This window comes from Xiphophorus couchianus, chromosome 11, assembly GCF_001444195.1.
Source record: "Xiphophorus couchianus chromosome 11, X_couchianus-1.0, whole genome shotgun sequence".
Classification (NCBI taxonomy): Eukaryota; Metazoa; Chordata; class Actinopteri; order Cyprinodontiformes; family Poeciliidae; genus Xiphophorus; species Xiphophorus couchianus.
This window is the reverse complement of record NC_040238.1, coordinates 11,378,052-11,397,900: the sequence shown is the minus strand read 5'-3', so window position 1 is coordinate 11,397,900 and position 19,849 is coordinate 11,378,052. Positions and strand designations below refer to the sequence as shown.

The window sequence follows — 19,849 nt, the reverse complement described above, 5'->3', positions numbered from 1 at the left end:
TTTCCCAATTGTTAAAGTTCTTATGGTGCTTTCCGTCTATACTCGGAAAGTTGGGGAAAAGTCAAACAGATTGATGTTTGGTATAATTAGAAACAATCAAAAGTAAAAATTTAAAGCTAGTTTCTGTAACTTTTAGCTTTATGCAGCCACGATTGGATTTTAATTAAAAAATATTTAATTAGAAAAAACTTTATTATGGATATTAAATGTAACCTATACATATAAATTCAATCAAAGAGTTGTTGTGACGGTTGTGTACAGGAAAGATTTTCTATAGATGTCTGTATTACAGTAAGTCTGAAGAAGCCTCTGATGACATTCTGTTACTGTACGACAGAAATTCCTATGTTTGAAAGAACATCTAAACCACACAAACAATGGCAACTGAACCAAAATAAAGTACAAAATTCGACATAAAATGATGTATACAAATTGTATACAAAAAAAACAAAAATGGAAACAACAATTAGATAAAGTGGTGCCCTAACTGTTGTAGTTTTTCTTCATTACCATCATTAGTAACTTGGTGACTGGATAACTACGTAATTCCACTCTTTATTAGTGTGCTTTTATTTTGAAGAAGACCTATGAAAGCGGAAGGAACTCTTTAGCATTTCTGCAGTAGCTTTTTGCGCTAAGGTACGCTGCTCCCCATGTTTGCTCACCGACTGGAATAGTTAGCAGCTGGTCGGAGTGAAACAAACAACTTGCCATTCAAACGAAGGGGGGCAGGTCTGCGCTGGACCGGAGCACCCTGGGAAATGTAGTTTTCTTGGGCACTGGCCAATCTCACGCTTAATACTGAAAGAAGCAGATATTATCCCTCACAATTTTAACGTTTGTAATACGTTTTAACATCATTTTTATAACGTAACGCCTGTTAGCTTTAAACACTAAATGATCCAGACATAAAAAGCTGCTAAATCTAAGGGATTAGATAATGTTAGAGACTAATAATTACACAAACATTTATATTAGAGTCCAAGGATGTATGAGGCCCTAAGCAGAATTTAATTTGGAGCCTTTTTAGATTTTAAAGTGCTCACTCTTGTAGTTGGTTGACCATATTTAGGAGTTGACATGTCACCGGCTCCGCCCCTATGCGGAAGTAGAGTAAACCCTGAAAAACAGTGTTATAATGAGAGGTAGTAAAACTCGATGCATTATCCGAGACATTTTTTGAGTCATTTTTGCCTTATCAACCAAGGTCAGGGAGGGTTGCATGATGGCAATTTTGGTAGTATTGTTGCCTTGCAGCACATGGTCCCGGGGTCTTTCTGTATGAAGTTTGCATGTTCTCCCCGTGCATATGTGGGCTCTCTCCAGGGCACTGGTCAATCTAAACCACGCAGTTTCCTCCCACCATCCAAAAACATAACAGTTAGGTTAACTGCATACTCTAAGATTGTTTTCTCACCTCATATTCTGGTTAAACTCAGTTCAATTGGTGACCACTATTGCAACATTTGTTATGCGTCAATCGATTCAAACTAATTGAAAAACCTGTTCCCTTATTTTACTCCCTAATTTAACGCCTTGAAATTGGGCTTCTGGCTTTTTAAAAACTCCTGCTTTCTGAAACTCTGCCTTCAGGAAGTCATCACAACATGGCTCCTCCATTACTCCTTTAATGTTTTTAACCAGCATTGCATTGAGAAGTAACTCCTATGATGAGTGCAGATGCACAATTAGCAACTCCACCAGGTGTTTGCCAATTGCTACTGGCTAGTCTGAAGGAGCTGAGTGGAGGAGTCATGGGGAAGGAATGCTCTGTGAGGCGGAAGCTTGGAAACTGCAGCTTTGAGGACGAGCTGCATCTTGAAGAGAGGTCTAGTCCACCCAGGTGTTTTGCACAGGTGCATCGTTGCCACAGGAGATTAAAGGATTTCTGATTTTACATAACACTTCCCCTATAAGGTCATGTGTGTTAGGGTCTCTCCAAGCAGATGAAACGTCACAATCCGGCCTCTCAAGGTGATGACACCATAAAATGGGTCTCTCCCAACCCTCTACAATCAATCTTTTATTTTTGCGTGCTAAGATCCGTATAACTTCCTTCTGGGTGTATCCAGAACAAAAGCAAGCAGCGGGAAACAACTTACAGGTCAGCATAAAAAGAAATTGAAGCAGCATCTGTTATCAGGATGTATACTTGCTGACTGCAAACGATCCGAAGGATTACCTGCTGCTCGCACACACGGCCTCACTCCGCGACTCCCTACAAGGGAGCAGGATGGAAAACATCTGTGAGACGTTGAGAGAGAATGTTGCAGCTCTTGTTTTCTGACTTTCAGCTCATGTCACTTCCAGATATGGATTACATCAGAATGATTCAGTTTTGCCAGATGAGTCCTTAACAATCAGGATCCATTAGAGAAAATAATTTTGCTGTTCTTCTGCTGTTCGTGTTTGTGTTGGATAAAAGTAGACTTCTTCGAACCTCTGAAGTTTTTGGAGCCAAAATACTAGGAAGCAGCAGTTTTATTACACTTGAGAAAATGTTGATGCAAAGCGATGTAGGCAGCATGTTTTTCTCTGAAGCAAACCATCAGCTGAAATGAATTAGAGTGCAGTTAATGTTGTCTTTGTTCACTCAGACACTGCATTAAACTGTGGAATAAATGAGAATTCAAAGCTTACAGTTTTAAAGAAGTGGTAATGAGCATAAAAACCTCCTGAACTTTTAAACGCCAATGCCAAAAGACAAATCTACCAGAAGGCTGCAACAGAATGGAGGACAAATAAAAATCCAGATTGTTTGCCCGCCAGCCAAGGTTGCATCAGATGAGATGTGACGGTCAAGTCTAAAAAAGCCCCAAGTGTTTCATGCATCACTTCTGAGCAGCTCTGTGGGCCCCAGCGGACAGACAAACGATGCCGACGGCACAGACGGGTTAGAAGAGAGGGAAGAGACAGATTACAGAGGAACGACTCCACAGGATCATTGGAAATCATTTGGGCTCCAAGACATAAATATGGCTTGCACGGTTACACAGACAGTCGGCAAAATAAAGAACATTAACCTGAGGCTAAAGATGCTGTTAGGATGTCACAGCAATTCCATTACAAATGTGCCAAAACTTTGTCAATGATCCAGCAATGTCAAAAAAACACAATTTTGCAATTACAGCGTTCCCACTAAATTAGGAAATCACACGACTAAGTTTGTTGATTCAATAAGTCACAAAAAAAAAACATGCCATGCCAACATCCTCATACTTTTTCTTCTTTATGGTTCGTGTCAGTAGTAAAATCAGAATACTGGTCACGTGACTCGTGTGATGCAGAAAAAGTGTTTCCACTGGAGTTTTGTGAAATAAACCAATTTTGATACAGCCAAAAAACCTCAGTCACCTTATCCTGGTGTCTATCCTAGTTTCTTTTTTTTTTTGGCTTGTTTCCAATAAGCAAATGTATTTTGAAAATGTAAATTGTACAAATATGTGGTTCATGGAAATTTAGCTAATGGTCCAAAAAACATCTACAAGTCGACCTGGCACCGAAACAAAAAAAGGGGAAAGTTTTGGATGGGCCTAGTCAAAGTCCAAATTAAAATCTGACAGATGCTTTGGCATAATCTTTTACTCATAAATGTGGAGGGAAAAAAACACCTCCCCTAATGTACAGACTCATGGTTGGCTAATCCAAACATTTGCTGCTAGCTGTTACCACCAAGAACAGTGCAACCAGGTATTAAGTTGAGGGGGCAGTTATTTATTTATTTAGTTATTTATTTACATGATAACAGGTGGTTGTTTTGAGCCTGCTCTCATAAGCGAGTAGTGAATCCCTAAGTCTACCTGGAGGAATGAATCAGACATTTTCTAAAAAACAAAAACATCAGGTGCTTCACATATTCAACCTTTGCTGAAGGATTACACAAGCTGCAGGCTTCAGGCATGAATTAAATGAAATTAATCTCTGGCTTTGACATTTGGATTGTAATTAAAATAAAGGAGAGAAAGTTGTGCAGCCGGATTGCAGGCTTTCTGCGGCTTGCCTTGGTTTCAGCCAGCATTCCTGTTTGTGTGAAAAAGGGGAACTGAGTTAAGCTGTAATCTTTTCCTTGTGACTCAGATCAAATCCCGAGAACAATCAAGCTTCTGGCAGAACTCGGACCTCGTCTTAGAGGAACCGCCCACCATGACAGAACAAAACACAGATCTATGCAAACAAGATTCTGATGGTCGAGTGGGCAGAGACCCGCTTGCTAAACAGGCAATAAGAGCTTCCATTAACAGCTGATATTTACAATTATAATCTGAAATGCATCAAAGATGCATAAAATGTAATATCAGTAACATTTAAGGTGACCTATTATGCTTCCCTGACCAGGTTAGGTTAGTTCTATGGTCTGTACAAAATCTGCCCGAAAACATTTGTAAATAATAAGACTTTAGGGCTATTTTAGGGCCTTGCGTCTTTGAAAAGCAGAAGTGGAGCCTCCTGCACAACCAACAAGATTAGCACATTTTCAAGCTACACATCTTTATTATTTAATAGGCAAATTAGACTCAATAATTAAATCTTTTCCAGTTGGTAAATCTTTAGTGGTGGGACTCGATTAAAATTCTTAATTGAGCTAATTGGAGGGTCTGTAATTAAATTGTCAAAATAGGCAACATTTTTGATTCAAAAATGATTTTTTGGTTTTAGATTATTGAATAAATAGATATATGAGATCAAAAAAAAAATATTAAGATATTATATCCTGAACTGAAATGAGAACAACTTAAACTCAATTGGAAAGCAAATTGCGACGTGTTTCAGGGCTTCCATATTGTGACATGATATTCACTGCCAATGGTCTATTTTTTAATAAAGCAAAAATCACAAGACAGAGTAAAAGCAGTTACTAACATGTGGGAACCGTTTCTGACATATTACCAATAAAACCTGAGAAATAGGGAACCTATTAATCTTATATTTGTGTTTTGTTTTTATTGTCTTGTTTCTATTACTGCATCCCTCTTCTGACAGGCAGTAATGTTTTCTTTTTCTTCATTACCTGCAGAGAGTTTGGCTGCAGGACCCGATGAACCTCCAGAGGCATTCGCTCCATCATCCTATGCATTTTCCATCTGTTAGATAGATGAAAGCACAAATTTCTTCATTTTTGGTTGCTTTCAAACACATAAATCACAAACTTTTATATGCTGCGGAAATATGTTGAAAGTCTGTCGCCTGACAGTGAAAATAAATGGCCATCGTCTATAATTTCAGTTCATGTTCCAGCAAAAAAAAAAAAAAATCTAACGTGGACAGTCAGAAGCTTGACTTCGGTCTCAACATTAGTTTTGTTTTTTGCTTATTTTGTAACATGTTCTGTCAGAGTAGCAATAGAAATTGCTATGATTGCCAAGCTCAACAGATTTGTTTTCACAAGCGGAGTATTAAAGCTTTTGTGGTGATACCATTATTAGAAATTGCTTTGGGTTTATTTCAAATAAAATGGACATGGAGGTGTAAAAAGAAAATCCGCTCTTACATCAGTAGAAAAAGAGAAAAAACCCCAAGAAACCACAGAAACACACAAGATATTCATTTAGAACAACAATGACTGCATTTCCATTCACCATATAATTGCGCAAAATAGAATTACAGAAATAAATTTGCGTAATGGAAACATGCCAATTATGAAAAACCAGTTTTTGCGCTTGGCTGAGGTGGTTTTTCAGCTGCAACAAAGTTTGTATATTTCTCAATGTTAAATATTTATATGGTATTATTTTACTGTTGTGTTTTGTTTAAAATTACAATACCCACAGAAACCAGGATTTACGGTATCGTAGCTACAATTTAAACTTTTTAGTTCGCAAAACTGATGACTATAGAATCCTAATCCGGATAATACCAATTTGAAGGTTTGTGGAGATTTTCTTTGGCCAAGACAAATTAACAAAATGTTGTAGGACTGAGCACTTCTTGGTTGTTTAGAAGGTTCTGTGTTCTTTGTGTTAGTTTGCATGAGATTAAGATGTCTATTCTGAAATGCTGATGTGAAAAAAAAAAAGAAACATGGCAGATGTTGCTGAAATTTGCAACTTGATCACTTTTTTGGGCACAAGACAGACTCCTCGACACAACAATGTGCACAGCAGTATTAGCAGCACTCCATTTGTTTCTGCTTTTATACAAGGAACTCGACTCGAGATAAAACCTCTAGAAAATGTGATTCTGTTGTGCTCCTTCGAGCTGTTAACTTCCAGGTAAAGCCTTGCGTGATGAGTTGATCTGTTATTAACACGGAGCGCAGCAGTGAAGCAGCTCCTGTTGGTCTCCAGTCCAAACACACAACACTGGCATCCACGCGGCTGCAGGAACCGCCGGCTGTTAGCGTGCTCTATTTGCATGGAGTCTGACGAAATACAGAAATTAAAGCCCATTGGACACCTCCGTCTACAGAAATAACTTACAAACACATTTCTAGAAAACATTCAAGCTGATTGCAAACGAAACTCCAAACAACTACGAATCACCTGAATTCTGTTTATTTTCCTTCAGTGATTTATTTAATTTCTTTTGGAGGTTTTATCTCATAAAATAAAAAATATTTTGTGAGCTGTGAAATAATGCTCAGTTAATGCTCTTTTTCCCTAAGTACTGCACTTCTTGAAAAATATTTTTTTCTTCAAGGCGGTTTGAAAGGCTTTTAAGACAATGTATTTATATACTGTATATATATATATATATATATATATATATATATATATATATATATGTAAAAAGTTAATTTCCGTGAAAAAACTCAGAAATTCTGAAATTAATATCAAAAAATTTTCGGAGGTTGAAATTTTAAAAATTAGCTGGAAAATATTAAAATGTAAGATTTATCTCAGAAAAATTCTATAAAAAACACGTGAAAATTTCTGAGTTTGAATAGCCAAAAATATGATAAAACAAAAAACTCAGAAATTTTTTAGGAAAAAAAGCAGAAATCTCAAAAGTTTCCAAACTTTTTTTTTACTTTTTAAACTCAAATTTTTTGAAGGAGCACAGAAATGTCTTTATTTTCTAGAAAATGTCTGAGGTAATTCTCAAAATTTCAGATTTTTTGACAAGTTTTTTGACTTTTCAAACTCAAATAACATTCTTTTCTAGAAGATTTCTGGGATATTTCTCAACATTTGAGTTGTCCCTTGCAATTTATTTTTACTTTTGTAAAAGAGTGGGAAAAAAATTTGTTTTCTATTCTCAAAATGTCAAAGAATATATTGTTTAGCATATTGTTCCTTCAATTTAAAGTCCATTTAGGTGTGCATTGGAGACGTTTGCAGCCATGGTTAGTCCAACACTAAAGGTTCCCAATTATTTGAGGTTTCACATTCATCAGATGAACACAGGAAGTTGCGTTTAAACAGGGCAGACAGAAGCTAACCATATATTAGCTTCAGCGATTGTGGAGCGTAATGCTAACATTAGGGACCATGAAAACATTAAAAAGATTAGCACTCACACTCAGGAACTTTGCAAAACATAAATAAACAAACTCTTAAGGGAAAACTAAAAGTGTATTTAAGTATTTATGTTTGTACTTACTGTGGATCAGTCAGAACTTGATTCTCAGTCAGGAAGGACAGTTACTGCAGACCGTTTCGTGTTGTTGCCAAAGTCTCAGATAACACAAAAAGAAGTCGCTAGATTTTAAACTCGCTAAGTCAGCAACAGCAAACAACTTTCAAAACGCCGGTTTCATATTTGCCATCATAGACATAATATCCATATATTACGTCTATGTTTGCCATGGCTTTCTTGAAACGATGCTCTCGCTCTCTCCAAATATGGCGCCGTCCGATCTTGTTCTGTTCTTCTGGGTTGTCCTGTTGCGGTGTTACAGCGCCACCGACTGGCCTGGCCTGCTTACCACTGCCTTTTGTCCCTTCATCGTTTATAAATCTTTACCGTTGTTTACCCGAGTGAAGCGACTTCACTGAAGTTAAACAGAAATTATATTTGTGTCAAACATTTGTGCAGCAGAAATCTTTGTCTGTGCCGCTTTCATTGTAAAGATTATAATAAATGTTTCCAAAGGTCATCAACCTTAAGAAAATCAAACTATCAAAATCAACATATGATGGAAATCTACGTATGTTTGTGCAACAAATGGCAATTTTTTGTTTATGTTATAATAATCAAGATTTTTTTTAAAATCAAGTATTTATTTATTTTTTAATGACAAACTAATTGCCCTATTGCGCTGGTTTGTGCAACAAACATTTTTTTTGTTTTAAAAATATTAATCAATGTTTCCAAAGACCAACCAACCAGTCCACATATAGAAAATCAACTAAAATATGGTGTCAATCAACTGTGCTACATTTGTGCTGACAAAATTTCCGTTTGTGCCTCTATAGTTTAAAATTAAAAAAAGTTTGCAGAGGTCACAAGAGATCAGCTTGGCTGACCTTTGATGACCTCTAATTAAAATGACAGCAGAACAAACGGAAATTGACGAACTCCAGAACCACACTGTCAACAGAAACAAGAAGAGACAAAATGCTTTCCGTCTGGCAAAGGACTAAAATATAATTTGATACAATGCATTTATATTCATACATTCAACAAACCAGAAAAAATTCAAACAAGTGCCTGAGTATTAAAAAGGAAATAGAACAACAAACAAAAGGAGGGATTTTAATTCACATCAAGTCACGCGTTCAAATAGTCAATACAGCAGCCAAACAGGCAATGTGTTCCAAGGTACAAAATGTTGTCCAGAAGAAAAACGACTCTTAGCGTAATTTTAGAGCATCCACAGTCAAATATTTTCTTTGTTTATACAGAAAACAGTATCAAACATTAGGCAAAGTCATCTCATGACAAAACCATGAACATATGCATGCATTTAAGATATTTTTTTTTCTGTTTGTTTCATAATATTGAGCTTGCACATAAAGGCAGACAGGTTACAAAACCAAAACCACGTGTCGGTTGTATTCATTACGTATTCACCAGAGAGCAAGAGGGATCACCGTGTCAAGGAGAATATTGAGATGCCAACAAGGTTTCATGGCCATAAATCAATGCGGCTGGAAAGGCTGTTAACACTTAGGGAAAACAGAGGCGCGACGCCTGATGGGAGGAATTAAAGATGTTAGTCCCCAGCTGCTATAAAGGTGATATAAGGGAGAAAAAAAAATCAAAGTAAATGGATGGAATCTAATAATTCAAACAGTAACAACAGAGCTGTGGTTGGATCATTAAACAAAGGGACAGCAGTGCTGCTCATTGCTATCGACCGACTGTAATCAGTGAGATAAAATGATGCGATTGCTAAAACCGTCAGTCGCGCCGACGCTCCTGAAAAACAGAGTCGATCACTTTTAGGGACAAGAAGCTGTTAGCTAAATGACGAGCCAGACAGGAATTCTGATCGTTGAACTGTTTCTTTTTTTTGCTGTTTTGTTTGGTTTGGTTTTCCCAGTCTGTTTCACAGCGAGCGTGCAGGGGAAATTTACAAGACGTGTGGTGTGGCGAGTGTGTGGCCATGCAGAAAAGGTCGCACTCAGAGTGGTAAAAATCACAAACACATGACATGCATCCCAAACTACTGAGTCCTCCACATAAGATCATTAAAAACTTCATTATTTAAGTTCTGTTCAAACATAGGAGCAGGTCGGTAAACACAAAATGAACATTTCTAAGCCCTAGGGCTATAGACTGAAAAAACACAAACCTTACCAACTATTTTGGTCTAGTTTCTTGTACAAACATTTTAGCATGCTGAAAATAAGATAAAATTAACTTATAAGTAACTTTCCAGCAAGATAAAGGAGTTTGTTTTAAGTACATAATTCCTTAATATTGATGAAAAAGTACTAGCTCCACTGGCAAATAATTTCACATATAAAATGTCTTGATATAAACAATCTGCCAGTGGAACCTGTGCACTTTTAAAAATGCACCGCTCCTGGTGAAAAACGTCCAATCAGAGCTATGAGGAGGGTATTAGAGCGGTCAATCAAGCTAGTGTATGCTGCTCAAAGTGCAAATGGTGGATAAACAGGCGGCTAGGCTAAGTAGTTTTTGAATTTGTGGCAGGTTATGTTGTGGTGAACTAACTGTAGCGTACCAGGCAGCAAAGCAGAAGGGTAAAGACGAGGGTGATTGACAGCGCTAAAACCCTCCTCCTGGCTCTAATTGGTTGTTTCTGACTGAGTGGTGTATTTCTGCAGTTAGTACTGAATCACTGGGCGGAGGTAGATTTTTTTCAGATAATCTCTTCTGTAATAGTGTTGCAACATAATAATTTTTACAAATACGTAAAAAAAATACCTTTTTTAAGTTACATACTATAGCTTTAAAACAAGCTCTGTAACTTACTGCAAAGTTACTTGGAAGTTCATTTTTTGTTAATTCAAGTGTACTAACAAAATGTACTAGAAACTAAGCAAAAATACTTGGTGGGATTTAATGTTGTTACAGCATAGACGTACATTCTGTCTGATACATGTGAGATCAAACACAGGCTGCAGGTGTGTTAAAAACTCTTCCCATCAATCTTTTTGCAAATTCTGCATAAATTGTTTTTGTCTTTGCATAAACACATCACTGTAAACAATGCATGATTTGAGTGTTGATAATACTTTCTTGTATTTTTTTTATGTCAGGGTTCACTCAGGGTTTCTGCAGGCTTAAATCATTTCAATGCAACACTTATAATAAATTATGAAAAATATGTGAGTGACTTTTAACATCCCTACGTAACATGCCAAGTTCCCTGGACTCGGCATTACAGCTTTGTTGCTACAAACAGCAGACAATGTGTCCTGTAGGCCTGTCATCATAAGTTTTGCTGGATGATAAATTGTCCCAGTAATTATTGGGATAAATGATACTTGTGTATCATTTATCTCATTAATAATGATCTTTAATAATGGCATTAAAATGCAAGTTTGACCTCTCAAATATCAATAAACCTTAATTTTGTAAACACTTAACACTGAAACCGGAAGATATTTTAAATATCTAAAATAAAGGAAGGAATGAAAAGTGGAAATAGTTCAAACCTAAAAATCTGGGTGTATTTTTTTTTTTTTTGAGTTTCTAAGGACTTATTTAAAACTTTACAGAAACCCTGTCACCTTTCCACACTGTTGCAGAAAACCATTTTCAACAGTGTAAACACTACACTGTAAGCACATTTGGAGCTGTCCTATCAGGCGGCATCGAGAGTTCGACAAGTGATTTTCACCAGCCAGGTCCCCACTGAATGTCACTCTGCTGCTGATTAGAGCCTCTGAGCAAAGCAAACCACAGCTTCAGGATGCTTTCTGTTGTTTTCTGAGCCTGGTGATTGTAAATGTTTAAACTCCTGCGTGTCTCAATAGATCTTAGACGTCTCTGTGGTTTTTATCCTTAATCTTAAAGGGCAGATTTCACCACTTTTCTGACACAATGAAGCCATTTGGAGGCAGGTTTGTAGGTAAATCAATCTAGACCACCATATACAGAGTGATTCAAAATGGAGTGATGAATACTTTTCTCACCTGGACAATTGGATTATTTCACAATTTATCAGCTCTGTAGATGAATAATTGGATTGAAGATTCATTGCAAAATCCTAGCAGGTTGTCAATTGGTGCATTTCAATTAACCATATAATTGCACAAATTGTAATTCCGAAAATACATTTGCTAAATAATTGTAAAAAAAAAAAAAAGCATGTTTTTTGATAAAAAAGTTTTTGTGCAAGGATGAGGTGGTTTTTTCGGCTGTATCAAAATTAGTGAATTTGCCAAAAACTGCAATGGAAACAATTTTTTGGCATCATGAGTCGTGATCAAAAACTGGATGTTAGTCAGAAAATATGATGAGGAAGATGACAGGAAGTGGTTTCAAGGATGGTGGGGTTTTTTTAATGACATATATTGTGAACAAACTTATTCATGCGTGATTTTAATAATTAATGATTTTAATTTCTCATCTAATGGAAAAATCCCTATCGCAAAATAGTTTTTTTCAACATTAGCAGAATATCTGTGAAGTTTTGTGCATATGTGTAATGGAAACGCAGCTACAAATTATGAATTTTTGTCATGTCAAGGAGAGGACGTTAATTTTCTGCCAGAGGTTTCAGTCAACCAAAGTGTTTATTAAGTATTTAAATCTCATTTCCATATGTTGACCCTAAATATTCTGTCAGATTGGATCGTTAATGTTCAAATGACACCACTGCTCAGTCTGTTGTGTAAAACCTTAAATCAATAATATTAAACAGCAACATCTTCCCACACAGGTTCGTCTTTACAACACTAAACGTGAGAAAGAAGCAAATGTTAGTTTGATACGATGCACATTAGGAAATATTTGCTACTCTTAGTTTTTCAGTCACATTCCCGCCTACATTTCTGCTTTATTTCACATGTTTTGCTTCTCTCCTGCTTTTTGTTTTGGGGAAATTTATTCAGCTGCTGTAAAATGCCTAATCAAACAGAGAGCATTTGCTTCTTTTTTCTTCACTGATCATGCAAGAAAGCTGAAGAGCTTACGAGTCAACAGCACAAACCCCGCCATCATTCTCCGTGTTGACTCAGTATCTCGGGGAAACTAAAATACATCAGCAGCCGTGCAAGTTGTGTTTTTCAAAATGCACAAGATGTGGAAAGCATAATTTGAGCCCTGTTGACAGGAAAGTGTTTTCCCAAAGAGAGGAGTTGGATGTCTGACGTGAGAAAAACGGAGAAGAGCTGAGGAAATGCAGGCGGAGGGGTCGGACCGGGTGCAGGCCTTCAGTCATTCATTGAGCCGGGTAACTCATTGGTCAGCGTATGCCAGCGTTCGATTTTTTTGTCCTTGTTTTTGAGGCAGTCAAACCAATGCTTGAGCCTCTCTCCGTTCGCGTTGATGCCCAGAGACACGCCACCTAGAAGATGACACACAGACAGGATGGATGAAGAAGAAACTTTCAAACTATCTCTGTGGACTTTTTCTTTTTGCCTTTCCACTGAGTTCAGTCGTAGCACACGCTGCAAAAATACAACTCAGTATTCCTAATGCACATATCTTCTACACTTGAAATAAGACAAAACTAACTTACAAGTAACTATTCAATAGGTGTGGGCATTTTTGCTAACTTTGAAAATATTTAGCGCACTTAGCTTCCTATTAATTAGGTTTCTCGGATAAATTGTAAAGAACTAGTGAGGTTTGTGTTGAATAAAATTTGACATCCATGTCGAAGTTTTGGTTATCGACTTAAGAATAGATCAAGTAGTTCCTGTTAAACGTTTATATTCATTTTGAAGTGTGTGAAGTCTGCCTACACAGCAGTTCTGTTTCCTCTCTTCATGTTCTCTCTGTCTCTTTTTTTCTTAATAACTTAATTTCAAACCTATATTATTAAAAAACAAATACATTATGCTAAAATTACATTGGAGATAAAGCGTTGTAATGTTTCAAGGTCAAATATAATTTGAATCGAAGCTAGCATTTTAGCATTATCTTATACCTATGTTTGTGTAGCATTTAGCGTTAGCAGAGCTAGTGTTTATGATTAGTGCTTTAGGCTTAATGCAGCTAACTTCTTAGTTAGTGGATCCCACCACTGGAAGTCTACAAAAGTTTATATTTAAAGGTGATAAAGTTTGCTTATTTGTGGAGATGTTGAAATGAAACTGAACAGATGAACTCTTGGCTGGACAGCAGCTATGATGTGCTGCTGGATACCAACACACCTATTAAACCTGGTCTTCTACAGCAGAAATTGGAGCTGATGGATTCAGACTCACCGATGAAATCGTTTGATTTTCCTATGTCATAGTCCCACACTGTGACCTCCAAAGTCTTCTTAGTGAGGTCTGCATATTTTATGTCATAACAGAACTCCTGCAGGGAACAAAGCAAGAAAAACAACAGAAGTTAGCTTAGACTTATCTAATGTGTACAGACATTTTAAAAAAGTTTTTACTTATCTCCAGTCCTGTATCTCACCTCACTGTATTCAGGGAATAACACTGAACTACAAATAGTTTGTTCTTGAAAAGGCTCTAAAATATCACAAAAACAGTTTCATCCAATTCATTTAGGCAAATCTTTACAAATCTGTCTTCAAATGACCAGTAGAAGGTCTCCTGTGATTATTTTGGTATGGTCAATTGGCCCAAACATTACATAACAACAAGATAACATCCTGGAGTTCACATTAAGGTTTCTGCTCAACCTTAATCATTGCTCTGATGCAGGGGAGGATGCTGGACTCTGACGGAAAGGCCAAGAGATGATGCAGGAATACGGGCACCAAAAATGTCAGAGGAAATGTCAAGCTGCTCGGTTGCGGGAAGGTTCGACCATTTCTATATGGCCGGATACATCCAAACTGAAACACCCTGACATCCAGAGGAAATACAAAAACATGAAAACATCTTCAAAAATGACCTATTGTGCTGCCTTGTACATGTTAGGATAGGTCTATGGCCTACAAAACAACATGTTCTTTACATTTTTTGCATAAAATCATTCTTAGATATTGAGATTTCAGTCTTAGGGCCTCTGTCACTTTAAATCCAAATAATGCACTGCTGGCCACACCCCCCAACTCAACATTGACACTCACATGTGAAAATGGCTGCAAACAGACATGCAATTACACAACCATACATCTTTAAAAAGCATTACTAGAGCCTCCTGCACAACTAACAAGAATGCAGCAAGTGATTTCTGGATGGTAAGTGAACAACAAAACATTTATCTTTTCCAGCAGCCATTCTACAGCGCATACTGCGGTAAAACCAGCTGACCAAACGTGGTGGAGCTCCACTTGGGTTGCTAGGTAACAGACAGAACTCCGTTGGAGTTGCTGGGAAATGAGCTAGGCAATGACCAGTGCCTACTGATCTGTGACATTAGATTCCAGAGGTTTTCAAAATGGCTCATTTTTCAGACACCAAAAACATGAATTTATGGCTGGGTGCTTTTTAGGCTGTTTTCAGAAACAGTTGAGACCCAAATGGAAGTATAAAAATATGCAAAATATAAATTTTGCTGAATATGTTCCCTTACATATTCTGCTGAACCAGAACTTCTGAGGCTCAAAATATTTCTGAATTATTCCCAAGTGTTACGGATTTTAAGTGTGCATATGCTCAATAAGAATTGTACATTTGCTGTAATCTGCTTCAGTGGCTCTAATAAAAATATTTAGGAAGGCAAGGTTTCAGATTTTTAAAATTGTTTTGTTTTTCTTACCAGAAAGACAATGAAGAAAAGAAATAGGAAAACATGAACAACAACATCATCAAACTGTGCCTCTTTTTTGATTTGGTTTCTGAGCAACAAAATCCCCAGACAAGCCTTTATTTTAAAGTGAAAACATAAAAACAGAGATAAATGAAACCCAACTGCAGGTGTTTTAGGGGAAGTTGTGGTTTTTACCTCGTTGAACTCAGGATTGAGGGTCTTCTTCTTCACGGCGGTCTTGTGCTTCGACTTTTTGTTCTCGTCAGGCTTCAGGTACCTGCAGAGGAGAGGGAAATTTAATCTGCTTCTGTTTCTCCAGCCTGGCTTTACAAAGTTACTGCTATATTCTTCTGCCCTCAAGGGGGTGCTGCGGTAACACCTTGCATTTAATGAGCCAGCCACATTACAGTACATTATTCACACTAAACCACCTAATTGCCTGACTTTAAGAGCCTCTGGCTGGTATTAGAGACCATTTATCTCAGTCAGGACGGACATTTTATTTTACACACGGCTGTTTTAGCTGTAAATGTTTATTATTATGTGTTTCTGATGGGTTTACTGAGAAGAGCGTGCATCATCTCACAGCAATAAATTATTTCAAACCTGCTCAATGGACCTGGATGCAACAATAATACTGTAAAGGATATAAAATAAGTAATAAACATATATCTCTCATATAATATGATGTACAGTTATTTTTAAATTCAAAGTCAAACTTGTTTATTTTTTCTTTACTGCAGTTGGATGTTTTATTCAAGTAAGTCCTCTACATTCAACCCCACTGGCTTTTAAAAGCTAGAATTTGGTTTACAAGCTTCAATTTATTGTATGATTATACAAACAGGCTCAAATATATGTATATATCTACACTGATATTATATATGGTTTAATGTCCCGTAGCTTCTCCTAAATGACTTTTTCCAGATAAATTCTAAAGCGCTAAATTAGTTGGATGTTTTGTGTGAACTTTCAGTTGAATAAAGTTCAACATCTGTGTTAAAGTTTTGTTTACAGAATGTTAAGAATCCTTCCATTAGTTACACGTAATTTTATTTTTATGCTTTTATTTTGAAGTGGGTGAAGACTGTTTAGGCAACAGCAAATCCCTTTCTCTCCTCCCACCCCCAATAACTTTATTTCAAACAAAAAAATAACAGAACCAAAGTAAAACCCAAAGACAGTAGAGAACAATATAATATTAATACAATATCGAAGGGCATTAAAGAACATGTAATTTATGTCAAAATTAAATTAGTGCTCAGGGTTGGAGTCTTTCAAGGGAACATATATAATGTAATATGGAGTTAGTGTTACCAATAGCTTCCGATAAACACTGTGTTGGTGTAGTGTTTTAGCATTAGCGGATAATGCGTTGGGATTAGCTCAACTAACGTTTTAGCTATCGGCGTCCACCACTGCACGTTTGATTACACATGTGCTGAGAGCTGATGTTCCACAGTCTAATATGTCTAATAAATGTGTTTGATGTGTTTCTGATTGATAGGTTGAGGCAGAAAGTACCATGCCACACTTATAGGGGGCAGTGCTGAGCCCAATAAACACAAAGGGCAGTAGGTGCTTTTCTTCTGCGCATTAAAAAGACTGAAAACGATAAAAGAATAAATAACTAAATACAGTTGAAATAGAATCATTCCAGGTCATGTTCACTGAAGCAGCCAGACTTTTAAAACAAGGATGATTTTTAATGGAATGACAGAGATATTCATGGAAAATATGAAAATATTTGGACATTTTGGTATTTTAAAGACCAAAATGAAAATAATTCAGATAAATAAAATGGTTACAAAATACCATTTCTACAAATTAATTTCTTTCAATACTGTAAAACTTATAAAACCTTAACAAAACTACAGGTGTGTGTCTGAGTTTGGTGAAAAACTGTTGATTAAACAATTTTGGTTAAAAAATATTTCTTCTTCATTCTGTGAAGTTACTCACAGAGGGTAGAGGATCCAGAAACTTTACTCAATTAAGAGTGGCAATACTTCATGATAAAGTTACTCAAGTAAAACTAAAATGTACAGTGCAGTCAATAAACTCCTAAAAGTATTTTTTTCCCCCAAAAAAGTTACTCAGGTAAATGTAACTAGTTACTACCTGACTCTGCTCACCAATCATGAACCTCACACGCTGAAATTGTGAAAAGTATTCTGAGGAATCTCAGCACAAATAAACATTATAACTAATTACAGAACCATCTGCAGAAACAGAGACTGACTTTCTAATCCTTCTTCCTTTCTTGTCTCGACGCAGCTGCAGCAGTTGTGTGTAATGACCAAGAAGCGATACCGTTCCGCCTCACATTCCTGGTAATTATCGAGGTGTTGCTGACCTCCTGAAAACATGCAGCAGGGTGTTTGTTCCTCATTCTCCGTTTGCATTGACGGCAGTCGGTGAGTCAAAGCTGAAAACAGATTCTTTGTGACCACCGTTGCCCCGGGTGCATCTGTGAACGCATCTGTCCGGTGGACGCTGTTCAGTAACCGTTCGTTTTAATAAAGAATATCTGGTAATATCAGGTTTACAGAGTTTCAGTAGCAGTAAAATCTCTGCTCACTGGACCCAGACTCCCAGTTATTTCCCCAGATACCAGGGAGTCTTTAAGGGAGGCTAAGTGGGTTATTGCTCACCCACTTCGCCCAGAGGGAAGTGGGAGCTGAGGCCGCTATTGATGAGGACACTGCAGTGAGTTTAATTGTTGTCATGTAATGGGACCAGTGACCTCCCCAGGCGAAACAATCTTCAAGCAGAAGTTATGATGCTAAAAAATGTCACTATCCTGTGTGTAACTTAATCACGGCCGGATTTACAAGAATCTGGGCCTCTGGGCTGGAGCCAGTTTTGGTGCCCTATTCTACTAATGTAAACTGTAAACTTATATCCATATATCATAGGCCTATATATGTATTTCATTAGATATGGGCATGAGTTTTATTTTAAGTACAAAACATGCATTGATAAAATAACAAAAGTTTTTGAGGAGGAACAGAATTAATTTAGTGAACACTTGATCGTCTGTAAAAAAAATATTTCTAACGTGAACATGTGAAAAGCTCAGCCCTTTCTGCTTACATTGGCTTTACATCAGTATACTGCCGGGCTGATCTACTGATTCATTTTTGGATAAACTGATCAATAATTGGGTAACAAAAGGTGCTTAATACAATATTATTTAGTTTTTTTTGTTTGTTACAAATTTGACTCGTGAGGCAAAACTGCCACTTATTGAGGAATTCTGGGTAAAACATATTTACAGACAAACAAGATTTTTCACCTTAAATGCAAAATGTATATATTTTTCATACAGTTTTGACTTAATTACTGCTCTGAGTGTGTTGTTCTTTCAGCACATTTGCGTCTGTAGATCCGATTACTAAATTAGTTGACCATTATTTCAAATTGATTCTTCATGATTAACTAGATTACTCGTTTTAGCCCTAAAAGCATGAGGGAATAACATCACAACATGTTGTAAAGCTAAAAGAACTGCCTGACAGAGTAGCGCTCAGTGTAGTATGCAGAACACTGACATGCTTACATCTGCACATGTATAAGTATCTTCAAGGTCAGTTTTTGTGCTTTTCTTAATGTAAAAATACAATAAAACACTTTGTAGATTGAGGTTGTAACATGACTGAACGTTGAGAATCTTGAGAGGTGCAAAAACTTTTGTATCCCTCGTTTTTCTGCACTGCGTCCTTCAAGCTTTAGGAAGATTCTCTCCACCTCAGACTGTTGGAAAATGTTTTGCCAGCCTTTCTCTTCTGAAACAAGTCCTGCTTTTGTTCTCAGGGTGTGCACAGAAGAGTCAGAAATTAATTGCACTTCCATTGCTCAGCCAGATGAAAGACTCGGGGAAAAATGTTCAGGTGCGATAAATAGGACTCTCCTTCAAATTGCAGCCCCTCGCCTGGCCTCTTCGCACGCTTGTCTTTCATGCTGCTGATAATCACAGGTTGTCGACATCTTTTTTGCTACAACATCAGCTCTGCCAGATAATCCATTTGACACTTCTGCATTGTCTTGCACGAGCTAAAAATATCTTTCCAGTGTTTGGATAGGAAAGGAAGTCAATCCTCATGTGCCAAAGTTATTTTAGGCTAACAACTCTGTTTGGATATTTATATTTTTGGCTGTTGATGAAAAAAGAAACCTCTAAAAAGCCAAGAAATCTTCCGGACAAAGATGTTCTCAAGTCATTTTCAGAAGTCAAATTTTGTGTTTAACAAATCCAAATTTCACCAAATGTATGCCATAAAGCAGTGGTGTCCAAACTTACAAATTTAAACTGCTGGCGGGCCACAAAATTTACTAAGTTAAAAATGTAAAAGTTTGGGCGTGCCGTGGTGGCGTAGCGGTTAGTGCGACCCATATTTGGAGGCCTTCAGTCCTCGGCGCGGCTGTTGCGGGTTCGACTCCCAGACCCGACGATATTTGCCGCATGTCTTCCCCCCTCTCCTTCCCCGTTTCCTGTCAGCCTACTGTCATATAAACGACACTAGAGCCCACAAAAGACCCCCTGGAGGGGTAAAAAAACAAATGTAAAAGTTAATTTATCGTGATTTTTCCCCGTTTTTTTAGGATTTAGGTTTACCTTCTCAACAATAAACAATTTTTATGTGATCTGTATATCATTAAAAATCTAAAA

At 37.1% G+C, this 19,849-nt stretch overlaps 1 protein-coding gene and 1 long non-coding RNA gene across 2 annotated transcripts in view; both read right to left on the bottom strand.

Moving 5' to 3' along the window:
- Window positions 1-3,711: 3,711 nt before the first annotated feature.
- Window positions 3,712-7,646, bottom strand: LOC114153697 (uncharacterized). The gene is made up of 3 exons (XR_003597389.1): window positions 7,540-7,646; window positions 5,009-5,081; window positions 3,712-4,020 (listed from the first exon to the last, which is right to left on the bottom strand). It is a non-coding gene; the product is annotated as an uncharacterized LOC114153697 (long non-coding RNA).
- A 968-nt stretch (window positions 7,647-8,614) lies between these two features.
- Window positions 8,615-19,849, bottom strand: part of doc2b (double C2-like domains, beta) — a 118,439-nt gene continuing 107,204 nt past the window's right edge. Inside the window, exons 7-9 of the mRNA XM_028032305.1 lie at window positions 15,373-15,454; window positions 13,731-13,827; window positions 8,615-12,865 (exon numbers count right to left, since the gene is read on the bottom strand). Coding sequence (XP_027888106.1) covers window positions 12,732-12,865; window positions 13,731-13,827; window positions 15,373-15,454 — 313 coding nt within the window. The 3' untranslated portion in view covers window positions 8,615-12,731. The remainder of the gene's footprint in view (window positions 12,866-13,730; window positions 13,828-15,372; window positions 15,455-19,849) is intronic.